This window comes from Microtus pennsylvanicus, chromosome 11, assembly GCF_037038515.1.
Source record: "Microtus pennsylvanicus isolate mMicPen1 chromosome 11, mMicPen1.hap1, whole genome shotgun sequence".
Taxonomy (NCBI): Eukaryota; Metazoa; Chordata; class Mammalia; order Rodentia; family Cricetidae; genus Microtus; species Microtus pennsylvanicus.
In genome coordinates, this window is record NC_134589.1 from 53,560,337 (window position 1) to 53,575,061 (window position 14,725).

Genomic DNA, 14,725 nt, shown 5'->3' on the forward strand with positions numbered 1-14,725 from the left:
AGGGAATTCTTGAATGGAACCTGGTGCTGCACTTATTTCAATGAAGGTCCTCCATCTTTTTTGTATGTGTACATATGTGAGCAGACCAGAGTCGAGTTTGGGTGTCTTCCTTCTTTGTGTTCCACCTTTTGTACTGAGACAGTCTCTCTCTGAACCTGGACCATGACAGGCCCCAAGGACCCCCCTGCCCTGGCACTGCGATTGTAGGCATGCACGCTGTGCCTGTGAGTTCTGAACTCATGTCCCCAGTGTTTGTCTGAGAAATGGTTCACTGACTGAGCTCCCTCCCAGCCGCCTCCTCGTAAACATTCCCTTCTCCTTTAGAATGCATCATGCTGTCTTCAGTAGCGGCATTTATCCTCAGAGTCTTATGGACCAATAGCATCAGCAGTCCTGGGGAGAGCAAGTGAAATGGGGGTGCTCTGAGCTTCACCCAGTTCTGTTGAATCAGAAGCCTGGGGGTGGAGCCAGCAGTATTTTCAGAAGCTCTCCAGAGGAGTCTGGCACACTCTGATTTGAGAACCCTGTAGAAGGGTAAATACTGGCTGAAGAATTGGGGTGGGGGTGGGGCTGAACCTGAGAGGTTCCAGGGGAGCTGAAGCCTGGTGGGAAGGGTTTGAGGACTCTGGCTACCTGGCAGGTTCTTTCGCTACTGGTTATGGAGAGCCCGTGATGGGCTCTTCTAATTGTGTTGAAGTTAGGAGTATGTTGTGGGTGCATCTTAAAGCTTGGGGTGAAGTGGTAGGAGCATTTGGGGGTATAGGCATGTGAGGTGGTCCTCTTTTCCAGACTGTGAGGGGTCAGCATTGCTATCATTGAGGCCATCTGTCCTCGGAGAGGCAGGTAGATCTTATCCAGGGAGCTAGGGGTATCTAGCCCCGTTCCCCGGAGTCTTCTTTGTGAACCTCAACATCTCACAAGATGGGACTCGTCCCAAGAGGCAATATTAGGTGGCACCTTCAACAAAGGCAGGAACAACACTTCTTGGAGTAGTGGCAGCTGGGGTTCTGGGATCACCTTTGCTGCAGCTCAGCTACGGCCAGCTGCGGAGCCAGCCCTCTGCAAGTCACTTTCCGGTCCCACTCTTTCCTCCAGGTTCTTATAAGGCGTGGTGCAGATAGGGCCCATCCCATCCCAGGATCTGGGCACCTGGCTGCACTTCCCAACCATGGCCCACACCCCTGCTTGCTTCCTTGTAGCTGTCCAGATCCACATCCTGAAGGCGGACAAAGCAGGGGACTGGTGGAAGTTCACGGTGAACATCATCTCCGTGTACAAGCAGGGAACAAGTCGCATTCGCCGCGGTGACCAGAGCTTGTGGATCCGCTCACGAGACATCGCCTGCAAGTGCCCCAAAATCAAGCCCCTCAAGAAGTACCTGCTGCTGGGCAATGCTGAGGACTCGCCCGACCAGAGTGGCATCGTGGCAGACAAGAGCAGCCTGGTGATCCAGTGGCGGGACACGTGGGCACGGCGGCTGCGCAAGTTCCAGCAGCGGGAGAAGAAGGGCAAGTGCAAGAAGGCCTAGCGCGGAGGTGGCGCGGGCACGGTGCTGGCAGGGGCTGGCAGCCTTGGACTTGGCCCACCATGGTTTTCCTGGGAGGGGGGAGGGTGGGGGCAGGGCAAAGTCTGCATGGGGTGGGGCCCTCAGCGGCTCCGCCCCAGCCCCCACTCTCACACCCCTGGCTGTGCCCTTGTGTGCATGGCAGAAAGTACCCTGTGTTGACAGGCCAGGCCCTGGAGAAATGAGGACAAGACATAGCTACCTCATGGTGCGCCTTCCAGAACAGAGATGCGCTTCCCTAGGGCTAGGTGGGGGTCGCTGTGGAGGGGCTGGGTGCCCGAGAGGCGGGCACAGAATGGCACAGTGGACCACAGTCACTGTGTTTGATTGTTATTGAAGGGGATGTAAGAAGAACTGTGAATTTTCGGGCCTGCAGCCTGGGCAAGGGGCAACCAGCCACCATCAGACACTAGTCATGCCCCCTCTTTTCTCCATCACCTGCTGTCTAGGAATTCCCACAGGACTCCAGACTCTGACAACAGGTCCCTATGTCAAAGGGCCAGATGGCACTGGGATCAGCCAGCTTTGGGTCTCCACTGCCACCTGCTGGGCTGGTCTCCTGGGTGGAGTTTACCATCTGTAGGGAGGGGAGGCCCCTCCTGGGACCTGCCCTACCCCAGTAGGGCCGACCCAGGCTTCTGGCCCATCAGAGGGCCTAGGGCCTAAGGACACCCCTGAAGCCCAAGCCGGGTGGTCATTGCCTTTGCTGGAGCTGCCTGTGGGAGGAGGCACTGCAAACCAAAACCTCCCAGAGAGTTTCCTTTCTGGAAACTTGGAAACAGCCCCTTTTATGACATTTTCCAGGGGAGGGGGAGGGGGTACCGGCGGGGTTTAGGGCAATGACACTATTTGTGTAATGACATCAGCTCCCACAAGGCCTCACAGCAGTGTCAACAGCTGGAAAGGGCCTGGTCAGGCCTGGAATGCCAGCGGCTGTAGAGGCCATTTGTGCCAGGCTGGGGGGAAGGGGCTTGCTTAAGTCAGGACAGGGTTGCTGCTCAGCAGGGTGCCTGGGTTTCCAAGCTGCAGGTAGGCAAGGCCAGGACAGGTCAGGTTGCAAGGGTCCAAGGGAGCTGTGACCGCTTACTGTTGCTGCCCTCACTGCTGGCCCCCAAAGGGAAAGAACAGGCTACTAGGTTAAGTCCACCGGAGCCCACAGCTGTCTTGGTCTAGCCTGGGCAGTCTCATCCATTCCTTTCTGGCTGCCTTCTGTGTGGCAGTCCCCAGGTCTTCCGTGTGCCTAGCCCTCTTTGCTCTCAGAGGCTTCCTGTCCTCATGCAGGCAGCCCCAAGCTTCTCTGGTTTCTTCACCCTTCCCTTTGCCTGCCTCCCTGCACTCGGGCCTCCAGCCTCACGCCCCGCACACTGGATGAGAGGCCTGGCTTCCCTCTCAGTCAGGAAATTGGGTTCATTTCCCCTGCCCGTTTTGGTTGCCCCCAAAGGCCAGGAATGAAGCTCGGCTCCTTAGTGACATTCTCTCTGCATCTCCCCATTCTGCCACGTCACCACTGCCATTTACTGAGCACCTGCTTGGTGCCGGGCACTTTATGCAGATGATCCTGGCTTGTCCTCATCACAAATCCACGAGACAGGGACTCCTGTCCTCATTTTCACCAGTAGAGAAAGGTGTATACGTGCCCAAGGTCACACCAGCTTTGGTATTCAGATCCTGGCCTTACCATAAATACACACCAGCTCTGTTAGCCCACTGGGCACAGCGGGTGGGGTTAGCACGGAGACAGGCAGCTTGTCTCTAGAGAACGCTGAGGATGTGAGCCTGGAGAGGTCTGAGACAGACACAGTACCACCTTTCGAGGAGACTTCGAGAGTGGTGGGGTACAAGGAGTTGTTTCCTAGAGGATAGCCTCAGGAAGTCCTGGGGCTCAGGACAGGTGTTGGCCATCAGAGAGGGCCTAGAGAGGTAACTCGGCTGCTCCAAGTGTGGAAAGGAAGGCTGGAAGGGTTCAGAGAGGCTGGCGGGGTGCACACAGACCGGGCCTGCCCTGGGAAGGGTCCTGGGGCTTCTCTGGTCCAAGCCTGAGGTTGGTAGTCAAGGGCCACTATCCAGGCTCAGACAGCCAGTGTGGTTTGTTGGGTGCCATCTGCAGCAAACAATAGCACACTGCACAGCAGGTGTCCTGTTTCTGTATCAGCATAGCTTCTGTCCTGACCAGCTTCAAACTATGAGCCTTGAGTCCTAGTCTTGCCTTGGTGTCCACTGAAGCCCCTTAACTAGTGCTGGGGGCCAGCTGAGCAACAAGACATCTTTCTGGACATCCACCAAGGCATCCTGCCCTGCCCCCGATTGCCTGGCTATTGGGGGATTATGTTGTGAATGGTCAAATGAACCAGGTTATGGATGAGGTCAACGTTGCCATCTCTGTAACTAGCCAGAATCCAGTCCATCTCTCTGCCTGAGAGCCAGCCTTGGGGAAGCAACTGTCTTCCACCCACCCTAGGGAGGAGATGGGAAGGGGAAAGGAGTCGTCCTATTGTACAGTTAGGAAGGGATGCAGAAATGGAAGTAGGTCTTTGCGTTTGAGAGTGTATTAACAGAGTTGTGATATGTAGGTCTTTGAAGAAAGCCGTACCAGGTTAGTCACTTACCGGTCGAGATTCCCCAGCTGTCCTTCCACTCTCGAACTGGGTGGTCTGGTGCCCCTGCCACCAGAATGCCTCATTTGCTGACACACAGTCACACAGTGATGTGGGGTAAAGGAAATGGCGTGCTCCTGGACACCCCTGTGAGCCGTGACATCTGGATCAGACCTTTTGTCCTGGAAAGCGGGGCAGGACCATGGGGCTCCTTCAGATGGGAGGGTCAGATGCCTGAGGCAAAGCCCAGGGAGGCTGGAGTGGCCTGAGGGCCTTAGGAACTTTCTAGAACTCTGCTTCGGAAGTTTTATACAGGCAGTGAGTACAGGCTTAGAATTGCCCTGAGCTGGAACAAGACTGAAAAAAAAAAAAAAAAGACCTTTTGGGACTGACTTGGAAAATGGTTCCTTTAGGGTCTCGACACTTCAAGGACTCCATCCAAGAAGCCTAGAGAGTGGGCAAATTAGGCTCACTGATGGGCCATGGTTCACAGACAGGCATTCTTGTGGACCAGAGCCATGCCATACCCCAGGGGTATCAAAATTGTCTTTGTGGGGCCTTGCCCCTGCCTAAAACTAAGCCAGCCTCACCCGTCAGTGGCCATCCTCCCCTTTCCTGCTCTGGATACCCTGGCCTCCCTCTGTGTTACCGATTCTGCTCACTCAGAATTGTAAATGTTTAGTTGTGACCATGACATATTGTTTGGGTCAGTGTTTCTTTCCAATGCATACTAATATATTATGGTTATTATATATGAATATATTTAATGACATGGAGAAAGTTGTGGATTTTCTTTTTTTTAAGGGTTTTTTTGTTGTTGTTAGAGTTGTAATGGACCCAGATGAACTTGTAACGTGGGCCCTACATGATAGAACTAAATTCAGATATCATTAAATAAACTCTTGTATACTGTTCTGTGTCCCAGTCTTTCTTGGTGGCCTAGTCTATGGTGGTGGCATAGGGGAGGTAGAAGGGTGGAGACTTCCAGCAACTTAAGGAGTATGGCGTCTTGCCCTAGAACACCCCAGCAAGACAAAATCGTGTGTGTTTTAAACAAAGAGCCCTAACTACCCAAAAAAGGCAGGAAAAGGATAGCCTTGCTTAGTAAGTCCTGGGGGCTTGCTGGCTCTGGCTGTTGTTCTAAACTAACGGGCTCCCAACTGGGGCAGTCTGTATTGCAGTTCCTAAGTCACCACTAAGGCTCACTGTTCCCCTTCTCCGGAACTCCCAGACATGGGGCTAGGGAAAAGGGGTTTCTCCTGACTTGGCCTACTCTCACCAGCAGCATGGGATGGGGCAGCCTTTGACCTCCCCACTAGATTCAGAGCCTGCAAGCCCTTCTAGACTTTTATACTACCTCTTTCTTCTGTTCAAGATGTGAAGCAGAGATGAGAAAATCCAGGAGGCTGATGAAACTGAAGAGATCATGCAAAAAGATTTTTCCCCCCAGCCTGTTGCTGGGGCTTAGTGCCGAGTGGGTTCTGGGTCCATGCCAGCGCCACACAGCCACCAGGAGCTGAGCTCAGTGGTTTTTGGAAAGGCTATGTTTAAACTTCCAAATGGTTGTGATTTCTTTACTGAACAACAAGCCAGCCCCTGGGAGGATGTGTTGCCATGACCCTTGGGCCTGACCCTTCTACACCCAGTGATTTTGAAGACAAGACTCACCTGCTGGTCTGGCCCAACCCCTCAGCAATGTGGATTTCTGGGTGCCTTTGCTTTGAGGGCATGGCAGCCTTCCCCTGCCGTAAGCAGATAGGCACTTGAGGTTGACACTGTTGGGCTGACTTCCACTGAGTCGTTAGCTCTGAGGTAGGGTTCCAGGGCAGGCAGGGACACACATGGTGTCCCAGTCCATCCTAGAAGTAGGTCCCTCTTGAATGCCAATGCCTGGTGGTGGTAGTTTGGGACAGAAAGCAAGTCCTGGTTGGCTGGCCAGGCTGAGGAAGAGCGAGCCTGTCTGCAGTGTCAGGCTTCAGGGCTGGGGCTAAGAGTTCTGTGACCATTGGCAGTTTGGTCATGTTAAGCCAAGAGTTCAGTTCTCAAGGACTTTTATGATACAGATTTTTTCTCTCCACAAAGCTCTCAGTGTCTGATGTGTTCTGGCCCCTCACAGCTGGGCTCTCAGCTGGCAGGAACACACTGCTGACCAGAGGCATGAAAACGGACTGAACAGTTCACTTACCTGCTAGGGCCTTCGCTTGGCTGGGGAGACGAGGTGCTGACATATCTGTCCAGTGCTGAGAAAACAGAATACAAGCAGGGTCTCTGCTAAGCACTGGGCTAGGGTGGTGGGAAGAGTGGAGGAAGCCCCTAAGGAAGTTGAGCAGACTTTATCAGGACCTGGGGGCTGGTTCGGTATGAAGGCCAGAGGCCTACCAGGGAGGGCTCCTGCATTGCTGAGGCTCACCCATCCCATCTTTGCATCTCCCAAGGACAGGGCCCTGTAACGGGGATGCCCACCAAGGGTAGACACACCCTGTGGTCTCAGACTAAAGGAAGACAATAAGAACTTCACCAAGAAAAGCGGGAGTGCAAGAACGGCAGCCAGTGAGAAATACCGACCGCGGATGGCCTGACTCATTGCTTTATCAACTCGGAGACCTGCCAGGACAGCAAGGCACTCTGGAAGGAGATCAGAGCCTTTAGTTGTTGGCATGTAGCTGGGAAGAAGCCTGAGTAGCCCTCTGGTACAGTGAGAGGATGAATGAGTTTAGTTTTATCTTTCTTTAAAGTAAGAAGTAGGGGGATATCTGCTACACTTCAGCACGGTCCACACAAAAGCTGCTCATATAACCACCTGGGGAACAGGGCACACAGCTATTTGGCTGGCTGCTGGCACTTCTGACAAGCAGGACACAGCGCTTCTGAAGCTGAGGACCAGCTGGGACTTCTGCAAAAGCCCCGTGGTAGGAAAGCCCCAAGGATCTACACTCAAGGAGAAGGTGCATAACCCCAGCAGGCTTGCTGGCAGCAGGCAGCAGACTAAAAGGATACAGGGGTTTCCATGTCAGTTCTGGGAAAGCCTGGTGGATGCTGTGTCTAGGCCCAGAAATTGCAGACCTGGTGAGGCGGTTATCTTGGGGCTAATGACAGCTAAGGTTCAGCGTAGTTATTAATAATCATAAAGTTTAAATGCAACAAAAGTACTGGTTGTGCCCAGGTATCTGGATTTCTTTATATGGTCTCCAGACTTAAAATGCATATAATTAATAATCTGTTAAGTTAAACAGTTCATATGCTGTTATTTTAATAAGGTTTATTTGCATTGACAGAGCCCCCCCCCCCAGGAGAGGGTGCTCCGGCTGCCTTGCTACTCTTTGTTCTGTGAGTGGTGCAAGACTTAGTCTATAGTGCATGGCCTACAGGTCTGACGCTTCTAAGCTGGGAAACCAGGTTTTGCAAAACGTACTGGCAAATACCACTCTCCAGAAGCCATCTTACCTGGGTTTCGAGGCAGCAGATTCCCTGGCACACCCCACCCAGCTGGGTATGCCTGGCTACTGCTGGTCTGATCGAGTGATATAACCTCCCAGGCAGCTTCCCCTCTACTGTCCCCTGCCCGTGGGTGCACAGAAGTGAAGCAACTTGTCTGGGGTCACACTGCTAGCAATGCCCATTCAGTCAGAACAGAAGCGACTGTGTGCAGGCCTGGGCCAGTGTCTTCCTGAAAAAAGGGCTTTCAGTGTGGCTGAGCCAGGCCTCCATGGCTCTGGTTCAAAGTGCCCCACGAGTTGCCAGGGCTTCGTGCTGAGCAAGTCAAGAGGAGGTGAGAAAGCCAAACAGACTATCAATGCTGCCTCTTCGGACCCCCAAAGTGGGGGGCTCCAAGGAGACACTGTTTGTACAGATTTGGGGTTTCCCACAAGACTGGATGATGGAGCTCTACGGATTCTTACTCTTCCTTTGGATGGTCCATTAGCAACCAGCCTGCCCTGACAAATGTGTCCCAGGGCACACTGCATCTGGAAGCGTGGGTCTGCAGTCCAGCGCAGCCCCTTTCTTCCCAATCCCATGCCCCTGACACAAGTCCACTCTTCTTTCCCTCTAGTCTGTTCATCGCGGTACACTTCATACCCTCTCAGCCATTTGCCACCTCCTGGCATACCTGGGCCCCGTCATCTTGCTGAGTCTGCTCCTAGGGCCTTCAGACCTTCAGGAACTCAAGCATTACTGGCCAATCAGCGGACGACTTCACCCCTGCCTGGCTTATATTCCAGTCTCTGCACAGTGGAAAGCAGTACTTGGGTCCCTGAGCTGTTGGCCACCGGGGCTTCGAGTGGTTTGTTCTGCTTGAGTGCACACCCAGTCCTCACAGCAGCCCTGTGGGGCACGGTGGGGCAGGGCATGGTTGTCCCCTTTTTCTAGGTGAGGCCACTGGCACAAAAAGGGAACTGCCCATGGCCACAGAGCTGGTAAATAGTGTGGCAATCCTTGGGCTGTTTGCAGTATGTTTCTTACTCTGTTTTCCATAACTTCCTGTTCACTGGTGGTGCAACAGGGCCCAGGAAGTAGGTCAGCCGAGCTGGGAGCTCAGGCAATGGGGTCTTGAGGTGACCATTTCACTGCTGGCCTGAAGCTCCCAGAGACCCTTTCCTCTGCCACAGGTGTCCAACCTGCCTGCATTCTGGAGTAAGTCGGAGTCAAGCAGGTGTCCAGACTTCTGGAGCCCAGGCCTCCCAGAACATCTGGCCTCCTTGGTCTCAGGGTCCCAGGAAAGGGCCTGCTCTAGGTGACACCGAGGCTTTCTTCCTGGTGTCCGACTCTGTTTAGAGAAGACTTTGCCAATGAAAGTCACAGGACTCCTCCACCCAGAGCCCCTACCACAGCCTGGCTCCTCCTCACTGAAGCCAATGCCATGGCAAGCGCTATAGCATTAGTCTTAACTCTTCCTCCTTTTACCACGATAAATGGAGGCTAGCTGCCCATCTTGCTTTCCACACAGAGAGGAGACAGCATGCCGCCTGGGCCTCTGCACCCTTCTGATCAGAACCCAACCACCTGCGGGCCTGGTGTATTTTTCAGTCAGTTCTACTTCTGGCTCATTCTCTGACATGCGTGTATACATGCCCTCATTCTGGACTTGCATGGCTGTCACAGCCAGTGGAGAAGCTGATAAAGGCAGCCCCCCTCCTGCTTTTAACCACGCTTCCATCTGACTGCTCCTAGTCCAGTCTCGAAGGGTTTTTGGCTACTTAGAAAGGTGTCAAATTTGGCTTTTGTTGTTATTTTTTGAGACAGTCTCTGTCTGTCTGTCTGCCTCTTTCTCTCTGAAGCCTGGATTGGCCTCAAACTCAAGGAGCCACCTGCCTCTGACTCTTGAGTGCTGAGATTAAAGGTGTGCGCCACCACACCCAGATTTTGTTATAGGAAGGCATCGACGTTGAAGGATGAGTTTATCATCGTTGCAAAATGGAAAAGGGTGCACGTCCAGATATGAAGAAGGTCCAGAAACTCTTCAGAGCACAGCTAGCATTGCCAGGAGGCTGAGCTTTGTGGGCAATTAAACATGGCAGGCGGACAGAGTGGCTGTTCTGTACTTGACATGTCCACGTGGCTATTCCTTCCGCATGCCTCTTGTCTCGCTTCTGCTCTGCTGTCTGGACACCCAGGCACACGGGCACCCACTTATTTCCACATGGGCTCATGACTTCCCCTATGCAACTGGCCTCCAAAGTTACACACTACATAGAACATGATATCCCTCAGGATGCCCAGCACACAGGGGGTGACTGGCATCCACTGGCAGCTGTGGGCGGTGACCACCTGAGGGATTTCTGGCTAGCAACAAATCACTGAAAGAGAAGGGAGACAACTGGGCCAGTGGCTCTAGAAAGGTCTCCAGAGCCGTTCATCTCTGCTCCTCTACTGAAGCAATGGACACCAAGAGCCTGGAGCGGTGGAAAATTTATTGAGAGCAGGTGTTGTATACCAAAAGGGTGCTGGGCTTTCATTCATCATTGGCAGGTGTCACAGCGGGTGGTCCCTTTATTGCTATCAGTTGGTTGGCCACACTGCAACGACCACAATAGCCACGAGCAGCAATAAAATCACCATTATCATCCCTGCAAAAGAGAAGCAGAACATGCCTCTTTTAATGAGCCACACCAGAAAAAAGCATCACACTCTTGAAGTACCTGGAGAGGGCAGTGGGCATAGCTCTGGCTTTCTAGGTCACTGGACACAGCAGGCGGGGCTCCAGGGGGCCTATAAACAGCCACTGCCCCCTTGAGAGCCGTGTCAGTGGTTCTGGTTGCAAGACAGAATCCTGGGAGGGCCAGGACCAGGCCTCAGCATTTGGCTCTCCTGTGCACACCAAGTTCCTAGCTCCAGCTTTTGAATCCCTCTTAGGTCACAAGCATGGTGGCTGTAGATGAAGGTCATCTTTGTCACACAATTTAACATTGCTGAGGCACCAATAAAGCACAATGCCTCATGTTAATAGGTCACTTTTGGCTGTGGTCTATTTCTGTGCAACTTATGAATGGTTAGGATAGTTTATTTTTTAAAGCAGGATCTCATATGTCCCAGGCTGATTTTGAACTCACTTTGTAGCCAAGAATAACTTCAAACTTCTGATCTTTTTGTTGCCACCTTTCAAGTATTAGCATTACAGATGTGTGTCACCACATCTGGTCTGTGTGGTCCTGGAGATTGTAATCCATGGTCTTGTACATATTAGGCAAGCTTCTGCCAACTATGAGCTGCACCCCCAGGCCACTTGGACATTTTTAAATGGTCACCAAAAGAGTGAAGGGAGCTATGACATGCTGTCTGTGGCCTCTAACGCCTACATTATTTATTTGTGCCCTTGTAGGAGTTGGCCAACCCCTGTTGTGGTACTGGATTCTGGCCGTCAGTCTTCATGTCTTTTAGCTAGGGAGTTCCTTTCTCTCTTCCTTGTGAACTTGGCTATGCACAGCATCTCAAAGCGGGCTCTAGAGCACTGTGCAGCTACCGTGTCGACATGTTTGCAGTAAGCAGGTATGCGCACATGTGTTAACACTGTCGATTTGGGGGGCTCAGGAGATTGTTATCTTTTCATTCATTTCCATCTGGGGAAGCACTTCCGGTAGCCTGAGTGCTCCCTGTGGGCAGAGTCCCACTGCTGCCTTCATCTGCTTCCAGTGCAGCTTGAGACTGAAATTCTGCTCCTGGTTGGGGAGGGGCTACACCAGGCAGTATCAGGAGAGGGAAAAGACAGTGGGCATGATGCCGGAGGCCAGGCTGGCAGGGCCCATGGTGGGGCAGTCTTAGGACTTCAAGGCCTGGAGTTCACCTGGGAAGAGGGGCTGGTTTTGGGGAAATATGTAGACAAGCCAGAGGGGGGCATGGCCACTCCAGCTCAGGCAGGCTCCCAGTGGCGAGACTCCAGAGGCTGCAATTGGCGGTGGTAGATCTGCCATGGTAACGATGGAAATGCCATGATAACCAGTGGGAAGGAAGGAATATAGAAAGAGAACTGATTTTCAAGGCAGAAACACCCATGGATTTCAGTCTTATGCAACTACAGGAAGAGGCCTTGAGCCCCCAGCTGATCTGGAACAGTAAAATACCAGACTCAGCCTGCCTTGCTCCAGACTCAGCCAGGTCCCCACAAAGCTGAGAGGGCCATCTTTTTGGAATGTGAATTCAGTCTGGCTGCCTGTGCTCAAAGCTGGCCTGTCATTCCAGCTGAGGTCCTGTGTCTCTAGCCTAGAAGGCTGGGCATCATCGGACTCCCCTGATCCTCCAGTTCCTTGGAGTAGCAGCCACCTGCCTCCTTCACTCCAACAGGCCACACCTGCCTGCTGGTTCTCTGTCCGCACTGGGGTCACTTCCTGGTGATCTCCTTGGTGACCTGCCATCACTGGTGCCTTCTACAGCTGCACATCTCTAGGTAGGACTTAGGAGCATCAATTTTGAGGTGCTAGCTCTTATCTGTGCCCTCCCTGGAAGGTAGGTGTTACAGAAGAGACTGCTCTTTCCCCTTCACCAATACAGAGCTGGCACAAAGAGGCAACCGTACAAATGTAATAAATGAAGAAGCGCACTGAATATCTGGAAGGGCAAGAGCAGACAGTAAGACACGAGGGGTGGTGAAGAGGGAGGAGGAAGCTGGGAAATGTGTCAAATAGGAAACTCAGAAGTGGTCCATACCAACCAACAAATGTCATGGACCCGGAGACAATTTCTTGGGTTCTAGAGGTTTGAAGGGGACAGACAGTTTCAGCAGAAGGGGTGGGGTCTATGAGAACTATTATCAATATAGGTGTCTTTAAAGATGCTGACGTGTCTATCACAAAAACTGGGTTAGATACCTCAGTAGCATCATGATGGGGAACACACACACATACACACGCATTCAGGCACACACACAAATGTATGCACACCTGCACAAGAAGGAAGTGTGCTTCCTTTTTGACACCTTAGATAGTAAGTTGACCGCATGTGATAAAGTCGGCGCTTGTCCAAAGGTGAAAAGGGAACTTCAACAGCAAAGATAAATAAGACTTTTATATTTTAAGCCATTTCAGGCAAACACAGGCCCTTTGAGAGGTCATTTCAACAAGCTTAAGTAAACACAGCACTGAGTGGATCAAGGAAGCCATTTCTAGGTGAGAATAAACAGTGATAGGCACAGGCCAGCTACAGCTTTGGGACCCTTTGGGCCAAGGAGATTTGACCTTGGGATCTTATCACCACAACCGTGTCTCAAAGTGAGACCCCAACTCCAGCATCTTTCTGGAGATGTCCCGGAAGTGTATCCTTTCAAAGCACCAGAGCTCAGCCCTGCTAATCACCAGGTTTGGGGCTCCGTAACACGGGTGTATTACCTGGCTCACGGCTCCGCAATTAGTCATTTGCCTCTCTGTTCTATATCCAGGGAGCAGAGGTTCTGGAAGGCTGCGTGGGACTCCAGATGGGTCCGCTCTCAGCTTATGCTCTCAACCCCTTCTTGTGGCTGCTCACCCAGAGGTCCTAACACCCAGCAGAACACAGGGGACACCAGGCAGAGAGGCCCAGACTCTTGGAGCTGAAGAGCTAGGACACGATTTCTTTTCTTCATCTTCTCTTAGAACCCTCGCTCTACTTTTTATGGTGGAAAAATTTAAACACACACACACACACAGCCAGGAACATGGACTGTCATGAACCCCAGGCTTTAACAAGGCCCAGTTCTCAGCCAGCCTGCTTTCGTCTGCACCTTCACCCGCCCCTGTGACCAGCAGTGTTCCTGGTCCAGCTTGTCTATAATCTTGCAATAAGAGTCACTGGAAGATGAGGCACCACCACATAACCAGCGAGCTTGACAGAGGCAGACCAGAGCCCCCCACTTTCTGACACGGAAAGTGGGTCTAGGCTTGCAGGATGGCCTCTGGAACAATCTGAACATACCGAATCAAGTGTCAAAGACAGAAATTGGTTTGGTTTTTTTCCCCCTCCTAACAGTGCTCAGGCCTCAGGGGTCTCACCATCCATCCCCAGCTAAGGAAATGTTTGACATTTCAGAACAGAACTGACAGGGGAACTCCTGGGAGCCTGCCAACTTCTAAACAATGAGCATTCGGGATTCGGGGCCCAGCCCGGCTCAGAACACCTGTGAGGCTCCGGCTTCGGGTCGCTTCCTCTGCATTTCACTCAGCTCCTGCCCCAGCACTGCAGGCACTCGGCCAGGCAGATGTTTGCTCCCAGAGTCCCTCCCAGGGGCAGGCACAAGGTGCCAAGGGTTACAAGAGTGGGGGAAAAACTGTCCATTTCCTTTGGTCAGTTTACCAGATGAATACCCAACGCTCAGGATATTTACAAGTCCTGCACGTGGCAATTTAAAAAGATGTAAAAAAACAAAAGCCTCTTTCAGACTGGGAAGGGACAGTAACAGTGTGGCTTTGGAACAGGGCATGTTTTCTGAAGATTGTTCATCTGAGTTAATGGCCCATGCTTTTTCCAGTGAAACATGAAAACCGATGAGTTGGTGCTGCCAATGCCCCCACGGTGGCCGAGAGTAGGTAACTGCTCTTCATGCTAACTGCATGGGTAAGAAGAAACAGAAGATATGGAGGCCAGCTTTTCTAGGGAATGCCAGCCATTTTACCCTGGAGTTGCAGGGTAGTGTGGGAGGGAAACACACAGGATGGGGGAGAGGTGTGGAATTGGGAGGCAGCAGGGAAAGGCGAGGCACCCTTGTCCAGAAGGTCTTTATATCCAGGCTTGTCCCAAGGAAAGCCATCTGGATGCCCTGATACTTGTTTTGAACCTGCTCTGCATGCCACACTGTGAAGAGTCGGGTCAGCAGGCCAGCCCCGCACAGCCACGCACCTGTGAGGATGGGACACCCATGACCGACGCCTGCAGTCCATGAGCCTCCCCCACAGTTGCGCTGTCAAAGGTGACATTTGCTTAAGTATTAACCAGTTGGTTCTTGCAGTTCAAACATGGATTTTAAAAAAATATTTTATTTTATTTTGGCAGCAGACTCCTGAGCCAAGGTGAGGATTGAGCAGGACAAAAGACAGACCCGGAATATTTGTTTTCAAAAGTTCATGTAAATGTCCCCTTGAATCCCAATACTAGGTAAATAAGCCAA

General features: G+C 52.2%; 2 protein-coding genes across 2 annotated transcripts in view; one reads left to right on the top strand and one right to left on the bottom strand.

Annotated features, from left to right (window-relative positions):
* Ntn1 (netrin 1) overlaps positions 1-5,072 on the top strand; it is a 182,090-nt gene extending 177,018 nt beyond the window's left edge. The window contains exon 7 of the mRNA XM_075992105.1: positions 1,200-5,072. Coding sequence (XP_075848220.1) covers positions 1,200-1,528 — 329 coding nt within the window. The 3' untranslated portion in view covers positions 1,529-5,072. The remainder of the gene's footprint in view (positions 1-1,199) is intronic.
* A 4,976-nt stretch (positions 5,073-10,048) lies between these two features.
* Positions 10,049-14,725, bottom strand: part of Stx8 (syntaxin 8) — a 241,826-nt gene continuing 237,149 nt past the window's right edge. Inside the window, exon 8 of the mRNA XM_075992106.1 lies at positions 10,049-10,223. Within this exon, the coding sequence (XP_075848221.1) occupies positions 10,156-10,223 (68 nt within the window). The 3' untranslated portion in view covers positions 10,049-10,155. The remainder of the gene's footprint in view (positions 10,224-14,725) is intronic.